The 13,894-nt window shown below is 42.1% G+C and overlaps 1 protein-coding gene across 1 annotated transcript in view; it reads right to left on the bottom strand.

Annotated features, from left to right (window-relative positions):
- The window catches only part of RBM20 (RNA binding motif protein 20), a 192,791-nt gene extending 180,796 nt beyond the window's left edge, over positions 1-11,995 (bottom strand). The window contains exon 1 of the mRNA XM_052660630.1: positions 11,743-11,995. Coding sequence (XP_052516590.1) covers positions 11,743-11,906 — 164 coding nt within the window. The 5' untranslated portion in view covers positions 11,907-11,995. The remainder of the gene's footprint in view (positions 1-11,742) is intronic.
- Positions 11,996-13,894: the final 1,899 nt, after the last annotated feature.

The raw sequence follows: 13,894 nt of genomic DNA, 5'->3' as shown, positions 1-13,894 counted from the left end.
ACATACCCAAAAGGATTGGAAACAGATGTTCAGGCCAAAACTTGCACACAAAACTCATAGCAGCATGATTCACAAAAGGTAGAAACAGCCCACATCCATCAACGGATGAACGGGAAAACAAAACACTACCTATCCATACAAGGGAATTTTACTCAGCAATAAAGAGGAATGAAGTACTGATACATGTTACAATATGGACGAACCCCGAAAATATTACACTAAGTGAAAGAAAGCTGATATAAAAGGCCACATATTATATGATTCCATTTATATGAACTGTCCAGAATAGGCAAGTCCACAGACACAGAAAAAACAGGTTAGTGATTGCCAAAGGCCTGGGAGAGGAGGGAATAACCGCTTAATGAGGACAGGGTTTCCTTTCGGGGTGATGCAGATGTTCTGGAACCAGACAGCAGTAACTGTTAAGCAGCATTGTGAATATACTTAAAACTACCAAATTACACTTGAAAATCATTAAAATGGTTAATGTACATGTATTTTATCACAGTTTTGAAAAATATTATTTCCCACCAAATCATTATGTGAGTGAAAGAGCCAAGTAACAAAAAAAGTACATACTATGATTTCATTTTTATAAAATTCTAGAAAATGCAAACTCATCTATAATGCTAGATCGCTAGTAGCCTCAGAGGAAAGGGGTTAAGGAAAAGAGAGAATGATAAATTATAAAAGGCATGAAGAAACTCTTGGGGGTGATACAAATGTTTACTCTTTATTGTTTGATGTATGTTTTAAACATGTACAGCTTAGTGAACTTCAATTATACTTCTGCAAAATTGAGAAAAGATCAACAAATGTTTTAAAAATTATCCCTGGACCTCTAAATTCTTACACTTACTAAATTTCTATTTGAAATACACAGGGGAACTCACTGTTTAAAGGATCTTTGCTATAAACCCTTTTGAAGGTCAAAAGCAAACAATCTTTGCCTGATTTATTGATTCTATTAAGTGTGCTTTTTACATTCAATGGTTTCTTAAAGCAAAAGAACACCTGTAACAATGTCTGCTAAAACCATTTAAGAGTATGTCTGGTGAAGACTAAGCAAGCTTGATGTGGCCATGTTTCAAATCAGAAATTCTTTTTGCTATTAATAGGTGCCTAGGACACTTTAATCATTGTGGAATCCTGGTTTTTTGAACTGGTTCAAAAATGGTCTGGTAGAACTTGGCAGAGGCTCAGTCTGCAAATCAAACGATCGTATCTGTTATTAGTTGAGCACATGCTGAGAGGATTATAAGTGTTTATGTACTCTCCATGAGCATCCAGTTCAGATCTTGCCTAACACCCATAACGACAGAATAAGACAGTGAATCAAAGGCCAGAGTCAGATTTGCTCGTGGAATTTAAATTGGGATATGGATTTCACTTTAAACCAAAAGTAATACTTAAAGCCACCAGAAATGGAAAAAGGGCTTTCTGATCGGACTGCTTAGTTTGTCTCAAATTAAATTTGTCAGAGTTTCAAATTTATTTCAGTAATCTTTCCATAATAATATTTTCTTGGTAAATAATGGGTTTTTTAATAAATTATTTTGAGGATGCAGATATTTACATACAGATGACATGATCACTTGAATTTATATAACATTCTCCCATCCCAGCCCCACACCACCAGTTCTTTCATAAATATTATTTTCCTTAGCTTTGTTGAGCCCTTTGAAGTTTGTGACTTGATTTCTTCATCTGTAAAATGGGGTGAATAGGGGCATAAACTTCACAGGATTATTGTTGGGTATTAAACATATATAAAGTGCTGAGACTATTGGCTGACTCACAGGAATCGCTCAATGAATGTTCAATGTTACTCACGTAATTATTACTACTCCTTTTTACAGATGAGAACACTGAGGCTCAGCGCTAGTGGTGGCAAAGCTGAATCCAGAACACAGGGCATGCTTACTCCTGATTCTTTCCACTACTCCACACCACTTTCCCCACCCACACATATTTCGTGCATGAAAATAAGAGTACCAATTGAGAAGAGGCAAAAATAGTTGTGTAACTTAAATCTAAAAACCATGAACAAATTGGTAGTCACAGACCAGCTCCAAGACTCATCCAGTTTAGGCCCCAGGGCAAGTCATCAGTCATTTTTAAAGTCGGCTTCATACAGTGATTTTGAAAAAGATTAAAGGTTTCTGCAAAGAGTCAACTGAGCCTTGAGGATGCCCCCCAAATTGTGCCAGGTAGCAAAAACGACATTATCGCTCACTCACTGCTTCAACATTAAAAGGGGTTTAGAGGATGAGATGGCTGGATGGCATCACTGACTCGATGGACATGAGTTTGAGTGAACTCCGGGAGTTGGTGATGGACAGGGAGGCCTGGTGTGCTGCAATTCATGGGGTCGCAAAGAGTCGGACATGACTGAGAGACTGAACTGAACTGATATTCACTTTGTATGGACATTAAAAAGTACTGCAGCTCAGGACAGAATATCTCCGGAGGGGTTACATGGAAAGTGGCAGGCCCATCAATTAAGTTCTTATCAGGTTAAGACTAGAAAAATCCAGAGGCTCCAGATAACAATGCAAACATATTTGCAAGGCTGTCTGATTTAATCTACTTATCCAAATTAATCTATTCTAAAGTGATATTTAGTTAAGGTTCCAGTTCCAGGAATTCCATTGAGAAGGGTTTTTTTTTGTTTGTTTGTTTGTTTAAGGTGGTCAAGTTAAGACAAAATCACTAGATGAAAGTTTGTTGGGAAACAGGGTATTCAGAGGGTCTCATAAGGATTACTTCCAAAGACAACCTACTAATCATAGACAGATTAGATATAGAGATCTGGCAGTGACCATGTTAACCAAGGGATCAAACTTACTGGAACATACATCACCTGTTGAATGCATATCCTTGCCAAAATGCTTAACTTGAATCTGGCCATGAGGAAACAACAGATACATCCTGATCATGGTTCCTTCTTGTTTTTTTACGTATTTATTTTTTTAAAAATATTTGACTGTACCCCACTGCATATGGAGCCTTAATTCCCCAACCAGGGATTGAACCCCTGCCCTCTGCACTGGAAGGCAGAGTCTTAACCACTGGACTACCAGGGAAGTCCCCAGATGATGGTTCACTCTATAGTCAGGAATCTTTGGTCACCAAGAGCAGAAAAGAGCAGGTACACTTGCTAAATTAAAAGAGATACTATAAACAATGCACTTGAATCTGAACCAGAGGGGTTTAAGAATCGCTGTATGAGACATTTTTCTGACAACTGGAAAAAGTTAAAATTCAAGTGTTTACTGGAAAAAATCATTTAAGTAAGACTAACCATCTTAGATGCGACAACAGAATCATGGCTATGCAATTTACTTTCAGATGCTCAAGAAAAATATGAGACACTGCTTCTGTTTGGAAGTATGGAAGAGTGTGAGATGCCCTAGAGAGATCCAGTCTACCCCCACATGCAGAAAGATCTTTGTAGGAAGTACTGAGCCCACACTCTAAAGCCCACAAGCCGCAACTACTGAGCCCTCGTGCTATAACCACTGAGGTCGGTGTGCCTAGAGCCTGGCACAAGAAATGCCAGCGCAATGAGAAGCCCTAGCACAGCAACGGAGTAACCTCTGCTTGCCACGACTAGAGATGGCCCCAGGAAAGCAATGAAGAGCCAGTGCAGCCAAAAAAAGATAAATAATTGTAAAAAAAAAAACCAGAAAGATCTTTGTGGGGAGAGATGGCAGGAAATAACACACCCAGAGATAATTTTCAAAATTCTCTTTCATAGGTCGAGTAGACTAGAGCTGGCAGATAAAAAGGAATGCTCTCCATTTCCTTCTCTCTCATTTCCAGGAAGGAAAAAAGGGCAAATTGGAGAAAACGCAACAGACAGAAATATGAGGATTCTTATGCTAGCCTGACCACCACTTGCTGTATGACTTCAAACAATTCTCTTGACTTCTCTGATGCTCACTTGCTTTACCTAGAAAAACAGGGGGGCTAGGCGAAAGCAGCTCTTAGATGTCTTTCAGATCTAAAATTTAAGATGCTAATGGCTCATTCAGTCTTAAAGACAACATGCAATGCCAATGTGAAAAGTCTATTCCTTTTTTTTTAAATGGAAATAAGTTTTTCCTCTCTGATTAGAAAATTAATACATGCTCACTGGAAAAAAAAAAAGTATAAAAAGGGAAAAAAGAAAGACAAACCACTATAATTGCACCACCTAGAGTTAAAACCACTGTTAATATCTATTTGTTCTTTAGATGGTTTTTCAGGCTTGAGGAACCAGCACATGCTCATAAAGGTTTTTTAAAAAACACAAGATCCCAATATATGTGCTGTTTGTAATTCTTTTAGTTAACAATATTATACGGTTTACATTCCATATTAACAAATATAGAATAATGGCATCATTCTAATGATGAATGGTACATGCTATTATACAAGCACATGATTTATTTTCTCATTGAGAAACATCTGGGTGGTTTCTAATTTTTTGTCCTTCTAGACAATACTGCAATAAATATCCTCAGTTTCATCCTCATTATGTAAATATCAAAGTATCTAAATCAAGATTTAATCACACTACCCCTCTCCCTTTTCATACAGAAAGTTTAAAAAAAAAAATCTCTTTTCAAGTATTAAATAAAGGCTCTCCCATAACTCCAGACTACAGTGACCCTGCCAGCCCAGGAGGATGCAGGGCCCTGAGGAGACCTGGGCTTTAGAATGCTCTGGAAACAATGTTTGATCTCTTTGATTCAAGGAGGCACTCGGAAACCTGAGGCCCAGCTTCTGGATAACCGTGATCGCTTTGCAAAGTGTTTGCCGGCGCCGAGTTCTGGGCGAGTCTGCGGCCCCGCTGCGGCGAATGAGTGCGCCAGGCAGCATCTAGTCCTAGCCTGGGCAGCCAGCAGGCTCCTCTAAACGTCTGTCGGCCTATGCTTATGTTTTCTGCCTTTAAAAATAATAACAGCACGAAACACACTCCCACCTCCCTGTATTCAATACAATCTAATTTAGACCCATGAGAATTACTAGATCTATCTCCCAAATTGAGAACCATACTCTTTCTACAAACTCAAGCATTCACTTTAACATTCCAAAATAATGAACATGCCAAAGTATTTGTTTTTATTTTTTTTAAGTTGGTAATAATTAGGAAACAGTACGAAATGCCCTCTTTTCACTGACATTAGTATCTACCTTTCCGTTTTAAAATTATGTCATTGATCCAAATATACTTTGCAAGTGCTGAAGAACACTTTTAATTCTCTTTTTTGTGGCTAATGCTGTTTCCGTGAGTAATCAGTCTCACAAACATGTACCTGAGCCCTTGATTAAAATGTAACTAATTCTCCATCAGATGTGGAGGCAAGAAGAGGCATCCTCCAGTGATAAGCACTCAGCAATATTCCTGGGGATTCACATAATTTTATTCTTGGAAGGAACTGACATTGATCATTTCCAACCCCTGGAGAAGCAGGATTAGGAAGATTAATTGATGTGTCCAGGTTACCCGCTTCCAATCCAGGGTTTCCTTTTCCTCTCTGACCCTCTTTGTCAGAAACCCAACTATTAGTTTAAAACAAAGATACTCATTTTACATTTGACAACACGAAAGATCCTACCTGTCATTCAATTCAGTAATGAATTCAAAATAGAGCCAAAGAAGTAACTCTGTGAAATGAATATGTCCTTAAAATATATATTACCTTGTCTTCTTCAGAATCATAGCACTGGAGGTCAGGCTTAAAGGTGGGTCTAATAAGAACCAAAAACACATCTAGAAGACAGTCTGTAGACAAGCTGCACAAATGAAAAGAATTTAAGATGTTTAGACAGCCGTGAATGGAGGTTTCCAGGTTTAGTTCAGAGTGGAAGTGGCAACTGAGAACTGGTGGGTTGTTACTGTGATCCAGAGAAAGCAGGTGCAAAGAAAGAGCAGCAAACAGCTCTGGTGCATCCTTGGAGCAAATACCCACATTAAAGAAGGGGAAAGTGGCGTGAAAACTATCCTCCTGGGGTGGCAACCTCCCCCAAATGCAGGCATGACCTCCAGCCTTTTGCTTTTGGACACATGGAAAGAATTATTTGGCAAATTGAGCTACAAGTTATTGACACATCCTCATTCAACTTGCTTCACAGCTCCTGTTTTGCTCATAAAGTACATTCACATCAGTATGGACCAGCCCCCTGATGGAGCTGCTGTCAGCGAGCTGGAAAAGTTTCCTTGTAAACTATCAGGGGACTTATTTATCTTATAAAATCCAGCAGAAATTGTAGGAAAAGAGAGGCTCAATTAACTTGTCTGTAACTTCTGCCACTGTAAAGACTATATCCTATTAGATGGATATACGCCTTAAATCCAAAATGCCCCCAACTTGCTGTCTTGAAAATGTCGAAGACTGAAACCTTAGTTGGGTGGAATTAACAGTGACCACCCACTGCGCCAGGCAAAATATCAGCCCACCGCCAATATCTTCTTGGTGGTTGGTGGAAACCAAATTCACATTCCTGATTAAAAAAGTGCCTACTTAATGAAAGTCAGGATTTCCCAGTCTTCTCACTGGTGGGAAGAAGCAACATGAAGCTTCCAGAACACACACATCAGCAAGATCCAGTCAGGTTCATTAACCAGAAAGGGAATTGCCATGTGCTCCTTTCTACAAGCTGCTAATTACCGTTTTTTGCCTCATTTTGGAATACAGATCACTTTACTTTCTGCAAAACTTTTCAATGCACTATTCTAAACACAGCCATCAGTCACTCACACCAGCTGTGGATTCACAGCGACTTCCCTTGTTAAAATACACAAAATCGTATCGGCTACACCATCCCAAACAAGATAATTACTGTGTCAGGAAATAAAAATCAGATTAAGTGGAGTTTAGTGGCACAGGAGACCCTTTTAAGCTTTTGCCTGACAGAGGGACCAAGGAGGATGAGTTTGCCTTTGGAGTTTTAATTCCACTGTCTCAAACTTCTTCCATTCTAGTTTTTCAAGTTCAATCTGTTTTAATTCTATCCCTTGGTTAGATCTCAGTTCCTAACATTTTGTAGATTCTTGTTTATCAGAGATGTGAACTGAGCTATACTGGTGTGTTTATTTGAGGATTAGCTGTTGTGGTCAAGGAAGAAATATTTGTTCAACCGGAGTCAAGAACCTACAGCCACAAGAAAAATAAATCAGAGAGGGAGAGAGAGAAACTGGATAATGGGGGATCATTTCACTGTGAGTCGATCCTGGTGGGGTTTTTTGCCCCCTGGTGACTTTATGCATAGGCAAAAAGAACTTAACAGATCAAAGTCCACATTCCAACTGACAGATATGGGTTTTTAAAATTATTAATTTGATGAACTGCTAAAGCAGTAGCAAGAGAAAAAGTGGACAGAAGAATAAAACAGGTGATAAAATTTGTCTTCTTTTTCTTCCCCTGCAGCATTGGCATTAGAAAAACTCTGTGTACACCATATGTACAGTCATTTACTGTGACTAATGGGAATAATGTACATTTCATAAAACTGATCTCTGGCAATTTGAGAAAACCCTGGATGGCCACACTTCCTATCTAAAAGTACTTATCACAACAAACCCTCAAGCAAAATTTCTTTTTTAAAAAAACAACCTTAATAGGCTTTCTAGTGAAGCAAAGAAACTTTTCAGAATGTCAAGAACCCTCCCTGTTTTGGGGAAACGCTTAATCCTCTCAGATGTTTTCTCCTGCTGAATGCTTGTCTTATGTGCAGTTTAAGATGGTGTTTAAGATTTTCAAAATTCTTTCTACAAGTGTATCCCTGTTTCCTCTAAAAATGGACTCAAACTGATGTTAGAAAGCGGCACAGATGTTAGAAATTCCAACCTCTTTCCAGAACAGGACCAAGTATGAGTTGAGATAATGTCCCTTTTTGGCAAACTCTTATTTTCTCTCAGATTCTGGAAGTAATTGTCAACATGTCCATTAAAGTGGGTGGACATCACACACAACTTGCCTGAGTGTCACCCTACGAGTTACATGGGGTCCTTCCAAATGCAAGACATCTATCTGTAAAATTATCTGCAATCAGAGTGACTACTTGTAATATTCTCTAGACTGATCCGGGGAGCACTGTGCACTGAAGACACAGCATCTTAACTCTAGGCAGAAGACTGAAAAAGCAATCAAACTGGGTTTATATCTTCATAAATCACAATACACGCAGGTGACACTATCAAATGCTAAATCAAAACTTTTTCCATTTTCATAATTGATTTTTATTCACTTCATACCAAAATAATCTGGAAAGGAAAAAAATAAGTCATCAACGTACAAATTAAAGATGCAACCTGACATCAAGCATTAGCCAGGAGTATTTCACTGCAAATCAAATAATTTCGGAAAATCACCTGAGTGCTCATCTCATAGATGTCTGTGCTTGCTTGGTTAATTTTCACCATGATTAGTATCACACTTTCTAACTGCATCTGACAACCGACTTCCACGCTGCACACAGAACCAATGACTCTGCTTTCAGTCGGAAGAGTTTTAAAACTTACAACCTAAAATTGTAATTTCTGATGTTCATCAGGATTAATAAATAACTTCTTATAAATCAAAAACTAGGTTTGGTTATAAAGCACAAAGATAAAAAATAAAATACTTTTGAAAATAAAATACTGTGCATATTTGAGGAGATAAACCCTTGTAAAACATTCACTGACACATGTTCTATTTCTGTTCACAGGAAGATAATATATAGTTTTTAAGCTCTCAAATTATTCTGATTTCCTAAACTTATTCCAAATCTCTTCTTAAGGTGTTATTTATAATTCCTTTGCCCAAATGGCTTACATAATGCTTCAGATTTTATTCAGTAATACCTCCACATTGGCCAGCTTAGAGAATGCACGTTTAAAACACATATCTTATAAGATATTAGTTATATGCGTCTAAACATGGCTGATAATCTTCATAGATAATGCAAATACTAGCCTGAGGTCAGGGGTTAACAAGGGTGGAGAGGTCATGCACCATGCTTGACTGAAGCTAACAATACAACAATGAGAAAACTAAATACACCTGAACAGGACAAAAGAACTTCACAGTAGTTAAATTCTGATGCAGTCTTCATAGATACAGAGACTGGATTCTATAAAATAAGCCCCAAAGTCAATCACATTATTCACTGTCACACCTCATTCTCTTAAAACCAAATGTAACGTAGGTGAATAGGATTCAGTATGTATGTATCATGTTCATGACTGTAACTTCACCAAAATCATTGACGTCACCCAAAATGAAAACATTATTAAAGAAGATCAATAAACACAGACTTTAAGTGAAAAAATTATTGTAATCCTTAAATGCTATGCAACATGAAGATTGATATCTTCATTTTGAAAGCAATCGAAACTCCTCTTAAAATTACATAATAGCCTCTTTTAAATAACTAGAAAAAACACAGGTTTCCCCAATACAATGCATTTAACATGCCATCCATTAGAGAATTACACCCAAAGATCTAGCTTCACAAAATTCTCAAATCAAGAGGTGGACAACTCTTTTTGCCGCTGAGGGCAATCTCTCCCCATCACATTTTCTTAAAGATGGCTGATGGAAACAGCACCTCATAACTACATAAAAATGGTTGCTCAGATTAAATCATGCAAACGCAGTTTCAAAATAACCTGCTCAAGTTTCAGCGCATTAAAGATGGACCTGCAAACATTTGTCATGTTATGCCTGCTTCCAGCAGAATCACAGTGGGTGATCAGGGTAGCACAAAACCCAAGTCATCCTTATAAAAAGAAAGACTCTGAAACATAAGTGCACAAACATCAAATCCCATGCGCACATTCACCAGCCTTGGACTTGGTGCCTGAAGACTGATCTGTCACCAGTGCAAAACAAGGAAGAGCCATCAGGCAGTTCTTGAGGTCTCCATCCTGGAACGACTCACAGAAGGGAGTTCCATCTTTGAACAGCTCAGGCTCATCAATTGAAGCAAAATATTCCAGGGGTGGAATTTTCAAAATGGGGGTGAATTTACAAGGTTACTTTTTTATTACATGAGGTAATTGAAATATACTTGAAATGATTCATCTCCCACAAAAATAGCCTTTATTTTCAACCCGGCAATATTTCATAGTCAGACACTCATCTACAAAGATTTTTCTGTGAACCTAAAATTCTTGGTTTTTTCCTAATTAAAAGTAAGTGACTAGAAAATGTAGCGTAATTACAATACCAAAACAAGTTCAGTAGACTTAATGTGCAGCCTAATTTCAAGCCAGGAAATTAGCACATTAGATGTTTCCCAATTAATAATCAGTAAATTAGGGCTTTTTCCTCTTTTACTAAATAAACTTTAGGTTTTAAACATCTTTTCTGTATTACTTTATATTAAGGACTAAAGAGAAGTTTTAAGTAATGATGTACTTAAACTGTCCATCTTAGTAAATCTTAGCTGAAATGACTTGCAAAACAAAGGGAACAGAATAACAATATAAAATATTTTCAGTTTCAAATAATTAGCTACTTGTAGGTAGTTGAAAAGTTTTATAAAATCAAACTAAAGCCAAAAGTTTTCATAAAGGGAGCTTTTAATATTCTACCAGTCAAAAAAAAGGGGGGGGGGGAGAACCATTTTGTTCTGCAACACGATACTGATACTAACGTTCTTTGATGTCAAACATAAATTTTCACTATTCTTTCCATGACATGTTAGTCTTAAAAACAATATTTACTTCCATTTACGCCCCATCACTGGTTATTTCTCTTACTACATTTTAATAAGTTTAATAACTCAAAGCATCAACACAACAGCGCTGGAAAACCTCCGCTTTGTTCCATAGACTGATTTTGCTGTACTTGTGTTTATTTCTTTTACTTTCTCCAATTTCACTAAAGCACTCATCGTCCAGGCTTTCCAACACTTCTTACCCTAGTTTTGAGGACTTCACTACAGGCTGAGGGAAACTTTTAGGAGAATAAAGATTCTTTCAACAAACCAACATTCTAGGCCTTAAACTGTCCAACAAAATCTCGAAAGAATGAACGGAACCTCACCATTTTACTTTTATCTCCCCCAGGTGGGTTGAATAGAGCTTCTGAGAGCACACTGGCCATCCCCAACCTACTCACGCATTGGGACGTCCGGCACAGAATATTCGCGACCCAAGCCGCACGGTTCCCCCGAACCACGAGACGGTAACATTAATGGGAAACGGTTCCGCTGCTAAGAACTCTTCGCAAGGGCCTTCTTGGAAAGTGTAAACACTTCTTGCGGGGCAAAGCAAACTATGTTGTCCACAAACCCTCTGTAACCCTTTGCACCCAGTATCACTGACTGACTTCAGGGTCACCATTTAAGGTGGTTCTTCGGGCGGGCGTCTTACTGACGCGCCCTCCCGCACGCGCGCGCACACACTCGCGCGCGACTCTCCATACATTTCAGCGGCCTCCTGGGGCTAGAAAGATGAAATGCCGTCTCTGGGCCATTTCCCCCCGAATTGAGCTAATTGAGTTCAAAATATCCACTAGAGAAAAGAAAGGGGATGAGAAAGAACAAAATTATTTTCCCCAAATAGCTTGGTTTTCCTCTCCCTAAGCTGACGAACAGCCGGAATGACACCAACCCTGCCGAGAGGGAGGGCAAGAAAACTTCAAAGGCGAGGCGGCCGAGCGAAGTTTAGCCGGGTCGGTAGAGAGGAAGCCACAGAAGGGGGCGCCCGGGGCGTGTCCCCCAAGCGCACCCAGGTCCCCGCTCCCCCTTCCCTCCTCTTACTTTTGGATGATCTGGGGCAGGCTGACTTGGGGCGGCGGCGGCGGCGGCTGCATCCCTCGCAGGCCTGGGGGCGCCGGGGCACCGGGCACGCTGCGGGCATCTCTGTCCGGTTGCTCGGGGCCGCTGGGCTCGGCGTCCTGGCTCATGGCTGCGGCCAGCACCATGTGAGGCGAGACCGGCCCGGGCTCGCGGCGGGAGAGCGCGCGAGAGGGGCGGCCCCGGGGCACGGGCGCTCACTGGCCGGGGTCCCCGTGCCCAGTCCCCTTGTCCTTCCCGGTAGCACGGGGAGGAGACGCGATGGGCGGGGAGGAGGCAGTCCCGGCGGCGCCGCCTCCGCCTCCTCGCGCGGGTCCCGCTCGCCCGGCCGGGCCACTCAGAGGTGGGGGCCAGGGGGCGTCTCCCAGCCAGCGGGAGACGCTCGGCGCCCGGGTGGTCAGGGGATCTCTGCCCGCAGCTCCTGGGCGCTGCGTTCTCCACCCGCCACCCGCGCGCCTTCAGGGTCCCCGGGTCGGCGCTCGGCAGCGCAGCTCCACCGCGTAAGGCGGCGAGACACACGGCAGCCCGCCGCCGGACGCCGAGCTCTCGCCTCTCCTGCTAGCCGGCGGCCTCCGGACCGTCCCCGGGGACGACGCGAGCGGCCTCGCGCGCTCCAGCCAAGCGGGGCGGACCGAGTGCGCCCCGGGCGTCTGCGCGCATCGCCAGCGCGAGGTGCGCGGGCCTTGGCACCTTCCCGCGATTGGCGCCCAGCCAGCGCCACTCGTGGCTGAGGGGCCCGAACCCGCGCGGGGGAGAGCCCAGAACTCCCTCAGGTCGGTGCGACTGGTAACCCCAGGTCTAAGATGACCGGACCCGAGGGCTCGCCAAATTGGCAATCCCCAGAGGCAGCCGCCGTGATTTCTCTTCATTTATTTCCCCACTTTTCTAAAACACCTGCGGCTGTCCCGCGAGCGCAAAGACAAAATAACGTGTATGTTTTCCTCTTGTTATTTATTGGCCAAATCTCAGTAGGAGTGTGAAGGATGAAGAGGAGTTCGCTACCATGGCACTCCCCAGGATTACCGCCTCTGAAGCTCTGCGGGTTGCCCGGGAGCCGCTGCGCGCCTGTTCACCAGCGCACAGCGATTCACGGCGGTGGACGCGGGCGTCCTGCGCTGAGGAGTCACCCCACGAGGTGCACCTAGAGCACCGGCAGAGATCTGGGGAGGCGCCTGGTGCCGCGGAAACGTCCAGAAGCTGGGCAAAGATCTCGGAGAGTGGTTACCCTGGAGATCCTTACCGTCTGGCGGACACATAACTTTCTAAATCCTGACACAGGCAGCCCTGAGAAACGAGGAAAGGCGTCCCTTGGGTGCCTTGGAAGCCAGAGCGCACGCCAGGGTGCCCCCGGGCCTGGAACGAAGCTTCCTGGGGGTCTCAAGCCAACCCATCCTCCTCCCGCAGTTACGTGGAGGAGAATTCTGAAGATGAATTCTCCGGGGACCAGCAACTATTGAATCCCCTGAAAGATGATTTCTTCTCTCCCTAGACTGTGAGTTTCTGTCAACTTTCCTGCCAGTTTCAAGAAGTTTAGCCTCCCTTTTTGCTGTCAATCCTACCTAGATCCTCCGCCACCCCCCCTCTCTCCTGTACATACAGGGTCCTGTCCACTCTCTGGCTTCCTTCTTCTCTCTCACTCTCTCCCTCCTTCCCCTTACAGATAAAAGGATACACCCAATGCCTTGTATTCATAAGAGTAATCATAATTCTCAAATTTGAATCTCACCAGAACACCCAGGTAAAGAGGAACCAGTTGTTTATTCATTTCGCCAATGAGGCAAGTCAGGGTGATTTATTTGTTCAACTATATATGGCTGGTAAAAGGCTGTCCCAGAGTCCTCTTGGGCTCTAGGAGTGGTTAGTTCATCATTTTCAGTTTCTATCACTGAAGTACTGACTATGGTTTTCATAAAACTCCACCTTCTACTGCCCCACCCCCACCTCCTTGGTTGAGGGAAATGATCTGAAATTAACATTGCAACTCTCCCAGAAAGGAAAACTTTCCATATGCTTGTATTAAAATATCTCTCTGAGAATCCCCCAAAACCTTTGTGAAAGAAAGCTTTGTAGTCAAAAAAAGACAGATCACTTTTTACAAGAGAGGGTGAGTGATTCA

The sequence above is a fragment of the Budorcas taxicolor genome, chromosome 23 (assembly GCF_023091745.1).
Source record: "Budorcas taxicolor isolate Tak-1 chromosome 23, Takin1.1, whole genome shotgun sequence".
NCBI classification, from domain to species: Eukaryota; Metazoa; Chordata; class Mammalia; order Artiodactyla; family Bovidae; genus Budorcas; species Budorcas taxicolor.
The sequence above is the reverse complement of the archived record's forward strand: the minus strand, read 5'-3'. Positions and strand labels throughout refer to the sequence as shown.